This window comes from Coffea arabica, chromosome 8e (genome assembly GCF_036785885.1).
Source record: "Coffea arabica cultivar ET-39 chromosome 8e, Coffea Arabica ET-39 HiFi, whole genome shotgun sequence".
NCBI classification, from domain to species: Eukaryota; Viridiplantae; Streptophyta; class Magnoliopsida; order Gentianales; family Rubiaceae; genus Coffea; species Coffea arabica.
This window is the reverse complement of record NC_092324.1, coordinates 21208298-21222488: the sequence shown is the minus strand read 5'-3', so window position 1 is coordinate 21222488 and position 14191 is coordinate 21208298. Positions and strand designations below refer to the sequence as shown.

At 35.2% G+C, this 14191-nt stretch overlaps 1 protein-coding gene across 3 annotated transcripts; it reads right to left on the bottom strand.

Annotated features, from left to right (window-relative positions):
- Window positions 1-480: 480 nt before the first annotated feature.
- Window positions 481-9360, bottom strand: LOC113703789 (uncharacterized). Of its 3 annotated transcripts, none has more exons than XM_027225270.2 (8): window positions 9153-9360; window positions 8792-9056; window positions 7996-8058; window positions 7548-7587; window positions 5010-5074; window positions 3573-3689; window positions 2703-2831; window positions 481-1052 (listed from the first exon to the last, which is right to left on the bottom strand). In XM_027225270.2, the coding sequence occupies exons 1-8, from the start codon at window positions 9212-9214 to the stop codon at window positions 1005-1007; spliced, it is 789 nt and encodes a 262-aa protein (XP_027081071.1). In that variant the 5' UTR covers window positions 9215-9360; the 3' UTR covers window positions 481-1004. The 3 variants fall into 3 exon arrangements, with proteins under 3 accessions (XP_027081071.1, XP_027081072.1, XP_071917574.1); XM_027225271.2 differs by having other exon boundaries at window positions 2703-2785; XM_072061473.1 differs by lacking the exon at window positions 481-1052 and having other exon boundaries at window positions 1369-2785.
- Between the last annotated feature and the right edge of the window lie 4831 nt (window positions 9361-14191).

Genomic DNA, 14191 nt, shown 5'->3' with positions numbered 1-14191 from the left:
GTTCACCTACGGACTTGGGTTGGAATCAATATTGTCGTGATCTTATGACATCCAATTTAAGTCAAAAGTGCCAAAACTTGTTTGTTCAAGTACTCTTCGCAAACAAGTTTTGAGGGGGTATTTGTAGACAATGGAATTTTAATTAATTTTTTAAAATTACCATTAGTCTATAAATTATTTTTGTGGCTTATTTTTATCCAATCGGGTATTGCCATATGTCATGTACACTTGAAAGATTGGGTTATTAAATGGCCAATTATATTTTGCCACGTGTCAAGTTGAGGTGTTCCAAATCAATTCAAATTGCAGGGATATCTCCACCAACCAAATCATATCATGTCACATGTCTATTGGATAAATATCTAAATATTTATTTCTTATTAAAGGGATAATATTTAGAACTATTTAATCTAAGTATATTTTTTATATACTGAAATAGCTTGGCCAGTCAAACGGCGCCACGTCACGTGTCCCCACAAGTTTGGCCAATCGATGAATTACTTATCTCTTTATTAATAAATATAAAATGAAGAGATAATATTTAACTAGCACAGTTCTAATATGACTGCACGTCTTGCAAGACAAGTAAAAGTGATACACAAGTCTTCAGCCTCTACCTTTTGCTACAGCTATAAATAGGGGTTTCTCTACTAAGTCAGACACACACACAGAGACACACATCAGGAGGCATTTCATACACTCAAGTGGTAAAGTTCTAAGCTACGAAGGTCTGGGTCTTCAAGCTCTTCAAGTCTTCCATATATCAAGGCTTGAGCCTCCAAATATTTTCAAGTCCTCCAAATCTGCCATATCAAGATTTGAAGGAATCGGTGATAGATCCAAGAGCAAGCTGCAAAATCCTTGGATTGGCGTTCGAAGAGAAGAATCGAGGAAAACTCTTCACAAGTTCGAGAAAATCCCAGAGATTGTACTCACATATTTTTCTTAGATTTATATATCACATATTTGTCGTGTATATTTCTTGTTTCTGCAGACTTGAAATTTTACCGCGTACACAGACTACTGAGTTTTTGTTTTGATCTAATATCAGCCTGCAATTGGCAGAAGAATAAACGGGTTAGAAAAGTCCAACAGTGGCAAAAGAATAATTTAACAGAAAATTTCTTAAGTTGACCAAATGAAAGACGACTCAGCTTTACTCTTAAGCAACTCCAGAGGAAGCTCACTTTATTTTATCCAATATGCACAAAACTCTTTCCTACCACTAGCTTGAAACCTGATGATACAATAAATGGTAATCACTCCAGCAAAAAGAAGGCTATGAGCATAATCTTCTTGCTGAATCTTTTGCATAGCCGGATTTCTCAGTAGAACATAAAAAAAATAAAATAAAGCACTCCCACCTGGTAATTAGCAAAATAGATCGACTAGGTATAATATAAGGCGACTGCTATGGCGGGTCCGTCCCTAAGATTCTATACAAATTTCATAGTGGTCATAAACTTTAAAGCAGAACATTTCAGGCTAAAGTTTTATACATGTATACGTTTTGGTCCTACATGAAATCAACGTGTTCATCTTCAATGAAAACCAGCACTAAGCCCATGAATACGAGCACAAATAAAAACTCAATCCTTGTTTTCGTCCAAAGTCAAATTCTGCGACCTGGAAATGTCAACCAATAAACAATGTGCTGATACGTTGCCCAAACTCCAGAGTCAAATTCTGCAACCTGAAAACGTCTCACCCAAACTATTTATGTTGATTATAAGTCCTCGTTTGGCCACTCTGTATCCATTTACTTTTTGCTTTTAATTTTTTTTTCTAGTAGGAGAGGGGTGGGAATTAAGAAGTGGGAAGGGGAAAAGGGAATTGGAACCCAGGACAGCCAAGTCTTGAGGCTTCAACCTTAGCCACTGGGCCAAGGCATCCTCTACTCCGTATCTATTTACTTTTTGAAAAGAGAAAGTATATGACTTTCACACGGAGAATAACATATATTTTATGGACGATGCTGCGATAGACTTGTAAATCTTTATGGTTGATTGATTAATTAAAACAATTACGACCGAATGTAATACATTAAAACTATAAGGCCTTCTTGACAATCTACCAAATAAGACCTGTTGTCAGGTTTTTTAACTAGAGATGAATAAAATATGCCTTTGGAGTAGGCATCATATTGACAAAACCCTGGTTCAAGGAACTATAAACAGTTTCTTTACTTTTGTTAGCAGAACTTATTTCAGATTTGGCTTTGAATTATAAAAGAGGGCTTCAACAAATAAAAACAGAAACCTTTGTGAATCCAATGGATACACGCTAGTGCTAAATGTATCCAACAGTTTTTGGTAAAAAGTAAGAAAGAACACTAAAGGTATTTGTTCAACAATCTCCATCTGGAAAACAAACAAAATTACCAGGAATGATTATTAACATAGGCCAACCACAAAGCCTCATAGCATGTGGATGAGTGTTCAAGATTTCAGACTCTCCAAAATACAAATTTGATTGACCATGAGAAAGTATGTGAAATATAAAAAGAACAAATTTCAGCAGTTTGCTAGGTGCCAGTCGCAAAGATAGCTGAAAATTCAATGGTAAATTATCCATAAAACATCTCCAAGTGAGTACCTCAAAATGTTTCTTCAATGAATTCACAAGAGATAAATTTGCAATCTGTCACATCTACACTATGCATATTCACCAAGCCAAAAAACGAACTACCACATAACTTTTACCTGCCGGATGGGTTCTGGGATGCGGAATCTGCAAGTCATCTTTACAACTTTAATGGCAGTAGCAAGCGATACACGGTGACCAACTGAAACAAAAATGGGTTTCAATAAGCCTTGGGTTGATCTCATTGCCTGCAATCCAGTTAGCCAAGACTGTTACTTTGAATGACACAGATCAATGCAGCAATTGTACATTTTATTACATAAAGCATACTTCAGGACTTTTAAAAACAATATTCCGAGTCTTGAACAAGCTGTAAGAAGAATAAAGCATAATAGGACTTAGGAAGTCTAAAAACAATGAACAGTAAGCATATCAAGTCAGGGAAATATTATAAAGATCACTAAGGTGTGAACAAGTAGCGAAAACTAAATTTCAGATAGCCATAACAACATTCAGCAGTCCTTTTGCCACTTACTTGACAAAGGAATTCCATTGAGGACATATACATCCAACATGGTTTATGACGAAAAATTCTTCATTTTGTTGTAAACAAGCAGTGTTAATGTACACTAATTTGCCCGGTCGCCATGATTTTCCAGAAAATTCCATTCCCCCTAACCTCCATTGAATTTTCAGAAATAGGAGGAATTATTTTATCTGATTCCTTTCACATGTTAAAACTGCCTACATCTGAAAACAAATTAGACAACATAGTGATCGGTTTCTCTCAACCGACTATCTAAACAAAGCTAGCTGAAATTTAGTTGATAAGGAATAAACTGTTGTTTTCAGGAACTTTACAAGCTACAAACCAAACAGTGTTAAGACTGTTAGTATCTTTGAAGTTGAGGGATAAGAATAAAGAGTAGGAGTAGTGTATATAGTAGTGCATCACATACATCATACAAATAAGCAATTAGATCTCTTACCATTCCAAAAGTTCTCCCAGAGTCCCCGATTAGAGTAAAGACATCTCTAGATGAGTTTTCTTTGACTTCAAGGAGTTGTCTGACTTTTGCAAGGGTTAGACCATCAACATGATGTAACTGACATGTTTTATACCAGAAAGTTTATAATGTTAGAAGCATTACGCATATATGAAAAGGGAATCATCAAGTAAGATTATTGAATTTCAAACAATTAAAATAAGTTTATAATCATCTCCTGCACCAGAAGGAAGAATCTAGACTTCCAAGTTGATCCAAGAATGTAATATATAATAACTCTTATAGGAGTAAGCAAACGGACAAAATGCATTTAATATCCTGTCCAGCACAGGGAAATACTGCACAAGAATAGAAATAATGCAACCAATGGGAAGTAGGGCAAGTCATTGCTTTTGACAACATAGTATGGGACTTACCTTAATGAATGTACAATAGACTCAAATGTGGTAAGGTCAAATTGACCATGTATGCTACCTGCTTTTTTTTAATACTAAAATCTGATCTTGGAAAGTGTGATGATTCCGTGATAAATAACTTTCCCAGTTTATTCAATCAATAAGCCATTTTATTACTGGTTTTACCTCGTATCTTTAAGGTAAAACCAACAACTTATGATCCCAATCTCAACCATCATTTCACAATTGAAAAGCAATGAAATTCCTTTATCTTTCTAAAGGTCCATCAAATTGGGTTTTCTTCATCCTTGAAGTACAAATGAAAGAGGAGCGTGAATGGTTAATCTTAAAACACGGATAATTTCAAAGACAACATTAGCATCTGTTTTAAACTGAAAGTAATATAAAACTCCAGGTTTTGAAATTCAATAGTTTTCAAGAAGATACGAGGTAAGCATTTTTACTTGGCAAATGAAAGTAGAGAATAAAAAAGATGAATGGTGATAAAGTTATCGCTGCAGATTAAAGAAAGAAAAAAAAATCACAGGTTGATACTAATGTCACACCTACTCGAAAACATAGAATTGGTCGAGATAAGGTAAGAGGTTTTGATAGTGTACAATAGGGATTCCAGAAGCAGTAAAGGATTTGGTGAAATGAGAAATTACAAGATTTGACATAACCTAACCATGCTCACCTCTACTCCCTCTGCCCTGTCGCTATTATCATGGTTTTTTGCTTTTTTGGCTCAAACAAGCTTACATGAATAGCACATTTTCAATGGTTATGTAGCATAAAAATGGTATAAATTCACAAATGATACTGTACATGGTTCTGCGAACTAACACCCTGTTGTAAATAGATGAAATTTCATAAGTTTGACCACATTTTACAAAGAACAACAAAAGCATGAGACTAGCAGATAATAAATTAGAATAAAAGGGCAAAACAAATGAGAGAAAAAGTCACAATAGGGCTTCAACCAAAATACACAAGGAGATATGAGCATGAAATAAAAACCAACATTTTTTCCTATCCCAACTGTAGGAAGATCAGCCAGAACTCCAAGATGACAAGCCAATCCAAAGCCTACAAAACTTTCACAGTTTAGAGCTTTCTCCTGAGAGCAACCAATATTAACGACATTTTGAGAATAAACAGAGTATTGTTTCCTGTTGAGACTAGTAAGCAGCAAATCAGACCAACCAATAACTAAATGTAAGACCTAGAAACAGCATCATATGGTTTTGCATATGGGGGAATTCATGTACTGGCCAAGGAAGTGTTGGAACTAAAGGCCCTTACAGATTATCTAAACAATCCCACAAACACTGGCAAATCAGAACGACATGTGTATTACTCCACGAACACAAATATATTTTTAGGACATGTATCAGGTTTCAGCAACTTCAACTTATTCAAAATCTACAGTGTCAGAATAATCTTTTATTGAAACTGGCTTAGCGATTGTAAATACAACATTTTATCAAGCAAAGTATGTCGTACTTTTCAACATTAGTTAGAAAAAAATCTACCGGATTTTTTAGAAGAATAGGCTCTGACATTTGTTCTCATACTGATCCCCTAATACCTTGCTTTTTTCTCAGCACGCACTGGTCACACACAAAAATACCTCTTGCAGTAAGTGTTACAAAAGACAAGGATTTAGTAGAGAATGGACAGACCTATCTAGAACAACTAATGTTGATACTCCAAAACTGCTGTTATCTTTCTAAAAGCACTCATTTTCTGGTTTTCCTTTTTTAAAAAGAAAATATCTATTAAAAAAAAAAAGAAAATATATCTATCTCCTTTATGACTACAAGTACGTGCAAGTGCAACCTTCCAACAAAAAGCTCACTGTCCTTGTCTCTAGAATGCAAATCTTTAGCACAAATATATTGTCAAATATGTACAAACAACAGGGAATGCCAAATGGCTAGTCATCCCAAAATTGTTTCTTGAGATGTTATACCATCATCGGAACAGCTTCAGTATTAGTTTATCAAGTAATTTAAACATTCAGAAACCATTGTCTTCCCGGGCATTTAGTTGGTTACTGAATCCATCCTCTTAACACCCCGAAAGGTTATAACAAATACTGCTTGCAACAAATTCTCTATATCTCAAGATTACATTCTCAGCAAAACAATGAATATAGTTTGTGTGTTAGCACCAAAAGCAAACCGCCTGCAACTTTTTGAACATTTTTCACTAGCGGACAACGGATACTTCATGACCTGCAATTCAATATATGACTTTAAAACATTTTATATGACCTACAAGTCAATATTATATTTCAAAGGTATGAGAACCTCCAGAGGACTTTGAAAGAAGACAATGCTTCCCAAAGGGATGCCTACCTACCGCAAATACCAATCAGCTTAAGCATCATTACTATCATCAAGACTGCAGCACACTGTTCTCACTGGCTTGTTTACTAAATCTCAACCAAAGTTATGAGAACCTCTACAGGAGTCTGAAAGAGGATAATGTTTCCAAAGCCATGCCTACCTACCGCAAATATAAATGACTTAAGCTTCAATACTAGCATAAAGACTGCAGCACATTACTCTCACTGACTTGCTTGTTTACTAATCTCAAACGTTTGCCGCTGGTTTCCCTCTCAAGACTATTAAGGAAGAACCTTTTTATGCCAAAAGAGATAAATGTTACTTTAGCATTCTCTTGCAGCTTTGGATACTTCACCGATAAGGTAAAACCATGTTGTAATGAATCATGTCATATAACATTCTCTTAGCTTCTTGTCAATAGTAATATAACAAGAACAACAATTTTCAGCTATCCAAGATGAATATAAGTGCTTTCACTGTCAAATTTTTTCCTTCTCAAATCTGTTCTTGGTAGCATACAATATATTATTCTGTACCTACTCACCTTAATTTTAAAGTTTGTGATGCTTTCACACCCATAAACGAAACTTAAATCCTCTTTCCCTTGCTCTTACTATCTTAATCTTCCAATGCTCAAAAGGATTCCAAGTACATGATCTATCTCTAATCGCACTATGGTGTGGAGTAGACATACTGAGTATTGACAACTGTTAAAAGTTTTTAGTAGGATGTATATTAGTTGCTAGATTTGCAGCAAGGAAAAAGTAATTCATATTTCAGCTGTCAAAACCAGAGGGTGCAGGAAGCAGTTAACGTGTAGAAAGTCAAACTGATCGAAATGTATGATGAAACTTCGAGACATGATAAAGTTTGAAAGTAATAGCTTCCAATAATTAACTCTTTTTTTCTAGATTTTTTTTTCCTTGTGTAGAAGAAAACGCGGTCATGCTAATGCAGGTTGGATGATGAATACTCACTAAACTCATGGCAATAAAGAGCCCATCCCTAATGATTTCAACAAGCGTAAGCACAATTATGTCAATTTCAAGCCCATAAGAAAATTGTGAAACATGACATTACAAGTATAGGATCCAAGTCTATTAGAATAAGCAACTTAACAAAATAATTTAGGCACTAATCTTTGATAGGATATCCATAACAAATACACACTCTAATACCACTTATTAGTGGAAAGAAGGAAGACTTGCCTCGAGGATGAAGAATTCCATTGCCATCAACCATCAATAACTGTTGGAATAAGATATTTATTAAGAAACACAGTGTTGAATAGCCAATCTTGAATAACAAGAAAAAGTTGAAAGATTCCATGGCTGGTTATGTAAATTGATGATTATCTATTTCACAAAATAAGCATGCACTCTATTGGAATTCTTAAGTGCCAAAACAACACACGCTGAATCACACCTTCTCATGTTTCTTATGGTACTATGCTATATTTATGGTACTAGTACCCATTCTTGGAATTACGGCACTGGAAGAAGTTGAATGGTCACAATAAGGAGCAAGAATGGGTTCTATCCTGCACATGCCGATTCAATGATTCAGATGGACTTCACATTCTATCTCCATTTCCTTTTTGCCTGACATTCAAGACAAAAAAAATACAGCCAAACAATTTGAGAAGATAACCATTACTTGGGGGTAGAATGGATGTGCAGACTTCTTCATTTTCTCCAGAAGCTCTAGAAGTACAGGAGCCTAAAATTCATCAAAAAAAGAATAAACTCATAATTTAGGAGAAACAATAAAAAAATTAAAAAGCCATTAGAGATGCAAATAAAGATGAAAAGAGAACACCCCCAACAGCTTTACAACGGGTAATAGCTTTGTATTGCCCCCTCTCTCTTCCCCCCCGCCCCCCCAAAAAAAAACCCCCCAACAAAAAAAAAAAAAACCAAGTTCATATATTAGAAATACTTAAAATTTACATAATATTAGTAGTATGATCTAATAAATAAGAATTAATCTTTTCTACACTGCAATATATACACTATAGCATTGAATAAATGACAGCTATAAAAAATTTGTATTTGAAATTCAATTTGCACATATGTCATGAATCTAACGGTTGACAGTGTGTATAAGATTTACTCAATAAATAAGGCTGAATTAGTAAAGAAGGAAAAATTTTGAAAATTTTATTCCAAAGATTTTTATCCCTTATATTTTTTAATGAAATCCACATTATATACAAGATAAGTTTTACAACAGTAACTCAAATTATAGTAACTCAAATTGCACTCCTTCCACAATGAAATCCACATTATGTACAGATTACAGTAACTCAAATTGCACTCCTTCCACAATTATACCTATAAGAAAAAGGAAACTCAGACAACTGGAGCAATGTGTAATCTCAAAGCTAATGCACTAATTAAACTTCAGCAACAAAAAAAATAATGGGCATAATCATATTATTAACATTCAGGACCTCTCTGAAGGCAAGGAAGCCAGGAACATAAGGAACATCAAGCTTAACAAGAGACGAATCTTCATACACAACATTAAGATTGTTGAGGACATCCAACACCACAAGAGTACCACATGCCGTTGAAGGATCGTCTTTTGCGAAGCTCAAATCAACTCCACCCACATGTCTCAGTATCTCTTCTTCTTCTTCTTTCTTTGTGGGAAGGCGTAGCTTCCAGTAGAAATCATCATCTGTGATCAGTTTTTTCTTGAGCGAATCTTGAATTCTACATCAGATTCGACAAAAACCAGAATGAAACATCACACAATTGGCCCAGAAAATTGTCAGATTTGATAGCTCGAAATCATATAGTAGCACATACTCCAGCCATTCGTCACGGAGTTGGGCTGAAGAATGGGTTTCTGAACAAGGGTTCTCTTCCATGACAAACAAGATTGGGAGTTGGTAGAAAAGAAAAGAAAACAAAAGAAAGCCTGGGTGAGAAGAGAAAAGAATTGGGAGTTCAGGATAAAAAAGAAAACAAACGAAAGGAAAGTTTGGGCGAGAAGAGAAAGGAAGGGATGAGAAAACATGCAACTTTCTTTCAATATGTTGTCTTGGGAACTTAGAATAATAAAAGAAAAAAAAAAGATTTTCTTTTCCGTCAATTACAATTAATTCTCTTAAAGTATAATTCATTTTTTACTTTACTCTCTAATCTTTAATTTTTATCACTTAAACCCTTAGAAGACAGAATTATCTTTACATTATTTTGAATTTTCATTTATTTTCCCCTTTTTTCCCCTTCTTTACTTCCTTTTCTCTTTCTTCTTTCCTCTCTCTTCCATTCTTCTTAGCAAAAAACTTCATCTAAGCAGAAAATCTTATTTAGAGATTGTAATTGGGTTTACGGGTGAAACTTTGGAAGGCACCAACAGCTGATTTCGATCTTTTGAGTTTGTTTGGATAAGAGTTTATTTGGATGATTTATTTGAGATATTTACTGTAGCACTTTTTTGTGATGTGATGTATGTGAGATAAAAAGGTGATTGGGATTTGTGAAAACAAATTTTGCAAACCAAATTATCTTTGTCCAAACAAACTCATGAATGATTATTAATCATGTCACAAATTTATCTTCTGATGTTTTTCTGAGAATAAAATAAGAAACTATGTTGGGAAAGGAAAACGCAAAAGAATTGAAATGTAAAAAAAAATGGTATCTTGGGGAATGGATTTGAATATTTTGCGATCATTTGAAGAGAAATAGATCTCAGCAATTCCTCTTTTTTAGCTTTAATCACTGAAATAAGTTTCTTGTGAGAAGGAAGAAGTAAGGAAAGAAGAAAGAGACAAAGAAAATAGAGGGAGAAAAGGAAAGAAAAAAATACAAAAGGGAGAAAAAATAAAAAAAAAAGAAATTAGAATAATGGAGGGATGATTTTGTCCAATAGGAATAAAGTAAGACAAAAAAAAAAGGTTAAGAGATAAAGTAAAAAATAGGGTATACCTTAAGAGGATTAATTGTGATTAACCATTTTCTTTCATTTGGGTTTCATTTGGGACTTGAGAGAAGTGCAGAAACGGTTGTCTAAATTGTTACTTTTACAAGTGTGCCTTATATTAAAAAGGTCTTCTAAAGTAGGTAATTGCAGCAAAACTGAAAGCTTTAGCTTTAAAACTTTAAACATCTTTAAGTCAAAGGAAATTTAGCTGGTCAAGAGCTTATTAATTTACTCCATTTAAAGTATAATCTTAAGTATATAAAAGCCTCATAGCATGAATGAACAATAAGGAACAGTAACCTATGACCGGTTATATTGTGATTTGCTGTATGATGGAGGATAATTTCATCTTTTGGCTATGAATAGGAGTGGGCTTATTGGGAAATAGCTGTTGACCAAGTGAATCTTGTAGGCTCGTGATGGTTAATACATTTGTGAGGTGCTTTTTTTTTTTTTTTTTTTTTTTTTTGTTGAAGGAGGGGTGCTAATTGTTAATACATTTTCTAAGCTTATTTGGCTCAAGAGGAGCCTTTGGATCTTGGCTAAAGGCGCTTGTACCGACAACATCATTTGAGTGGGCGGTTGGCTTTTCTGCCACCAATATCTAAAGGAATAATTTCAAAAACCTCCCTTGAGGTTTCATGAAATATCACTAACTTCCCCTCTTGTTTTCAAAATCTCTCTTACAATTCCTCAAGCGATTGTGGGGTCACATGTTGCGCTATCAAAAGGGGTGAATTGTCAACAATTACCTCGTTTCTGTTAGCAATTATTCGGCTGCTAAAAAGCAAAAAAAGACAAAAAATAAAAGAAAGCATGTAATAGCCTAAAACTTGGGAAACAATTGGCGCCTTCCTTACTCTTCTTCCATACTAATGAAGGCACGAAATGCACTAACAAGACTTCCAAAGGCGCGCAAATGAAGGGACAATGAAATACTACTTACAAAAGGACTAATATTTGAAGCTTGTAGAACTAGCTGAAGCTGTTTTCCTCTCTTCTGTTTCACTCTAAAAACAATACAAGGCTGGATATTGCATAGGAGGAGAAATTTGCAACTTGAGTTTGTGGAATTTCCTTTGGAGTGAAGGCATCATTCTCAAAACTAAGCTTCACAAGAGGTAAAAATCTTGAGCTGGTGCTTTATATGATCAATAAGTAATAGGAGATGATCCAGGTTTTATGATTAAAGTAGATTCATAAAGCTCTGTTTTTCTTGATGATCTAGGAAGCCATTGTTGGTTGTGAGATTTTCTTGATGATCAGGCCATAATAGTTCTATTTGTCTTATCTTTTTGTTTTTTGTTGGACTTCATGACCAAGTTTACAATCTAACCAGAGCCTTTCTTGGTCTTGTTTTATTAAGTATTATTGATGTTGGCTGCTGACTAACGTGTGCTTTGATGATAGATGCCTGATCTTTATTTTATTTTGATCAACAATTTAATGACTATTTAGTTTTTTGAAGCTGTAATACATAAGTATGGAGTAGGCTTGTAGATAAAAGCTGCAATACAAATGAAAAGTTAGTAAAGTTGCTTCTTCATGCTTGGTGTTGAAAAGGTTTTGTTTGTAACTTGAGTTTTACTTTGAATAAGTATGCATCTGGTATACTATTTGCAATGTTTCAAAATGTGATCCTTATAGCAGCTGATTGAAACTTTTGTTGGCAACACACTGATATGTAGGAGCACCTAATAAAGGAGCTCCTTCATCTCAACACAAGAGGTCAATCAGCTTCAGGTGCTCTAAGTGTTTGAATAAGTATGCATCTGGTATACTATCTGCAATGTTTCAAAATGTGATCCTTACAGCAGCTGATTGAAACTTTTGTTGGCAACACACTGATATGTAGGAGCACCTAATAAAGGAGCTCCTTTATCTCAACACAAGAGGTCAATCAGCTTCAGGTGCTCTAAGTGTGGTGCATTTGAACATAATAGAAGAACTTGTCAAGGAGCTCCTGTTGCTGAAAAAAGATATAGCTCCACTTCTGCTAATCAGGTTGCAAGAGGAAGACTAGGAAGAGGCATTGCCAATACAAGATTAGCAGGATCGATTCTATGGGTAAAAATTCAATTTCAGATTCTACTGTCTTTATGTGTATTTACTACCTTACAAATGATTTTGTTTGGGTCATGATTTGCCAGGATCATGCACAAGAAAATGTACCTGTGGTTGTATCAAGTCAAGGCAATAATGGAAGCACTCAAAATCAAGCTATTGGAACTAATGTTCAAGTTAATCAATCTGCTAGCACTAGTACTAATACCAGCAAGGTATATGATATCAGAAATTAGTTTCATGACAACCATGTACTATTTTTTAGTCATGACCAATTAACTTATAGCTTTTGTATTGTGGTATCAGAAAGGAGGACCATTTGCTAGAGTTGGAACTGCTGTTGCTAACAATAATAAGACACAAAGACCAAATGAAGCTGTTAATCCACAACAAACCCCAACTGTGATAGCCCCACCTTCCCCTAAGGCGAACCAAAGAGGTTAGCGGACTGCCTGCCCAGCTCTCGCCAGGACTAACGGTGCAGTTAAACATGATCTGAAACGTTTCGGGAAAATAAAAGCGCGCTCAAACAAGTCAAAATCGCAAAATAGCCTAACAAAAATCAAAACCGTCGATGAATAGTGGGTGCCATGTCATATAACTCGGAAAACATTTCCAAACCAAATAGGACACATAAAAAGGGTTAAATAGTGTTATACACATACGTTCGTAATTTACAAGACAAAAGAAATATAATTAGATCAAAATACATTAGGGTTTTTCCAACTATCGAGGAGCTTTACAAAATATATTAAAACTAGCTCAACTCGTGCTTCAAAACATCATAGTCCCCAAAAGTGGTTCCCTGTAAGGAAAACAAAATTTAATGGAGTGAGCTTATGCCCAGTGAGATACTTTCACTCAAGCAAGGAAGTTCAATTATGCATGGAGTCGATCAATCCCAAATCATTCAAGAAGAAAGCTAAATAAAGTCACATATCAATAACAATGGTAAAAGGATACGGACGGCTCTCAAGAGCCCCTTTCCTCGCTCGCCATACTTGATCGTATCTCATTGACCCTCCGTCAATGTACAAAGTATAACCAAATGTAGACTCCACTTTACTTCCATTCCTTCCACCCAACATACCCCTACCGGGCCTGAACTCCAAACAGTGGAAAATTGGTAATACTCGAGTATACCGGAATCGAGAGTCTCATACTACAAGATTCCATATAACAGTCCCCATGGCTCGTCAATTTTCACGACCAAGCCCTCGCCGGCTCGATTCAATCGACCACCAATGGGGTTGAGCTCAGTAGTAACAGTAATGGCCGTTGGATACTTGTCCAAATGACACCAATTCCAGTACGTTCATATACCATTCAAGTAACACAGTAAACAGTCATATAGGACATAAAGAGTGAGAGTGATCAAGTACACCCTCGCTTTAATCAATTTCAATGGTGCAAATAAACATTCAAGGCATCAATGTCAAGTGTAACAAAGCCACATAGTAACAAGCAAGTGAGTAGTACACTCACCAAGCAAGCAAATGAAATTTCATAAACTTCCGCCCAAAGAGCGTCTTGAATCACCGTCACGCCCTAAAACATTCAAACAAGCACAATGAGACTCGAATACGAGTCATAAACCAAATCCACATACTACCAAAAATAAGGCTCAATTAGAACGTATAAGTACCAAAGTAAGCTAGGGAAAGTCTGGAAATGAAAGTTAAGCCCTAAAATCCAAAAATAGTTTTGACGTTGTTTAGCGTATTGGACACAATTGGCGCTACGATTATCGGATAGATGTGAAATTTACACCACTTCGAAGCTAAGACATAGGGCTACAATGTTGAAGAAGGCCACTCCATCCATTTTGTAGTGCAACTAGGTCAAAATTTCA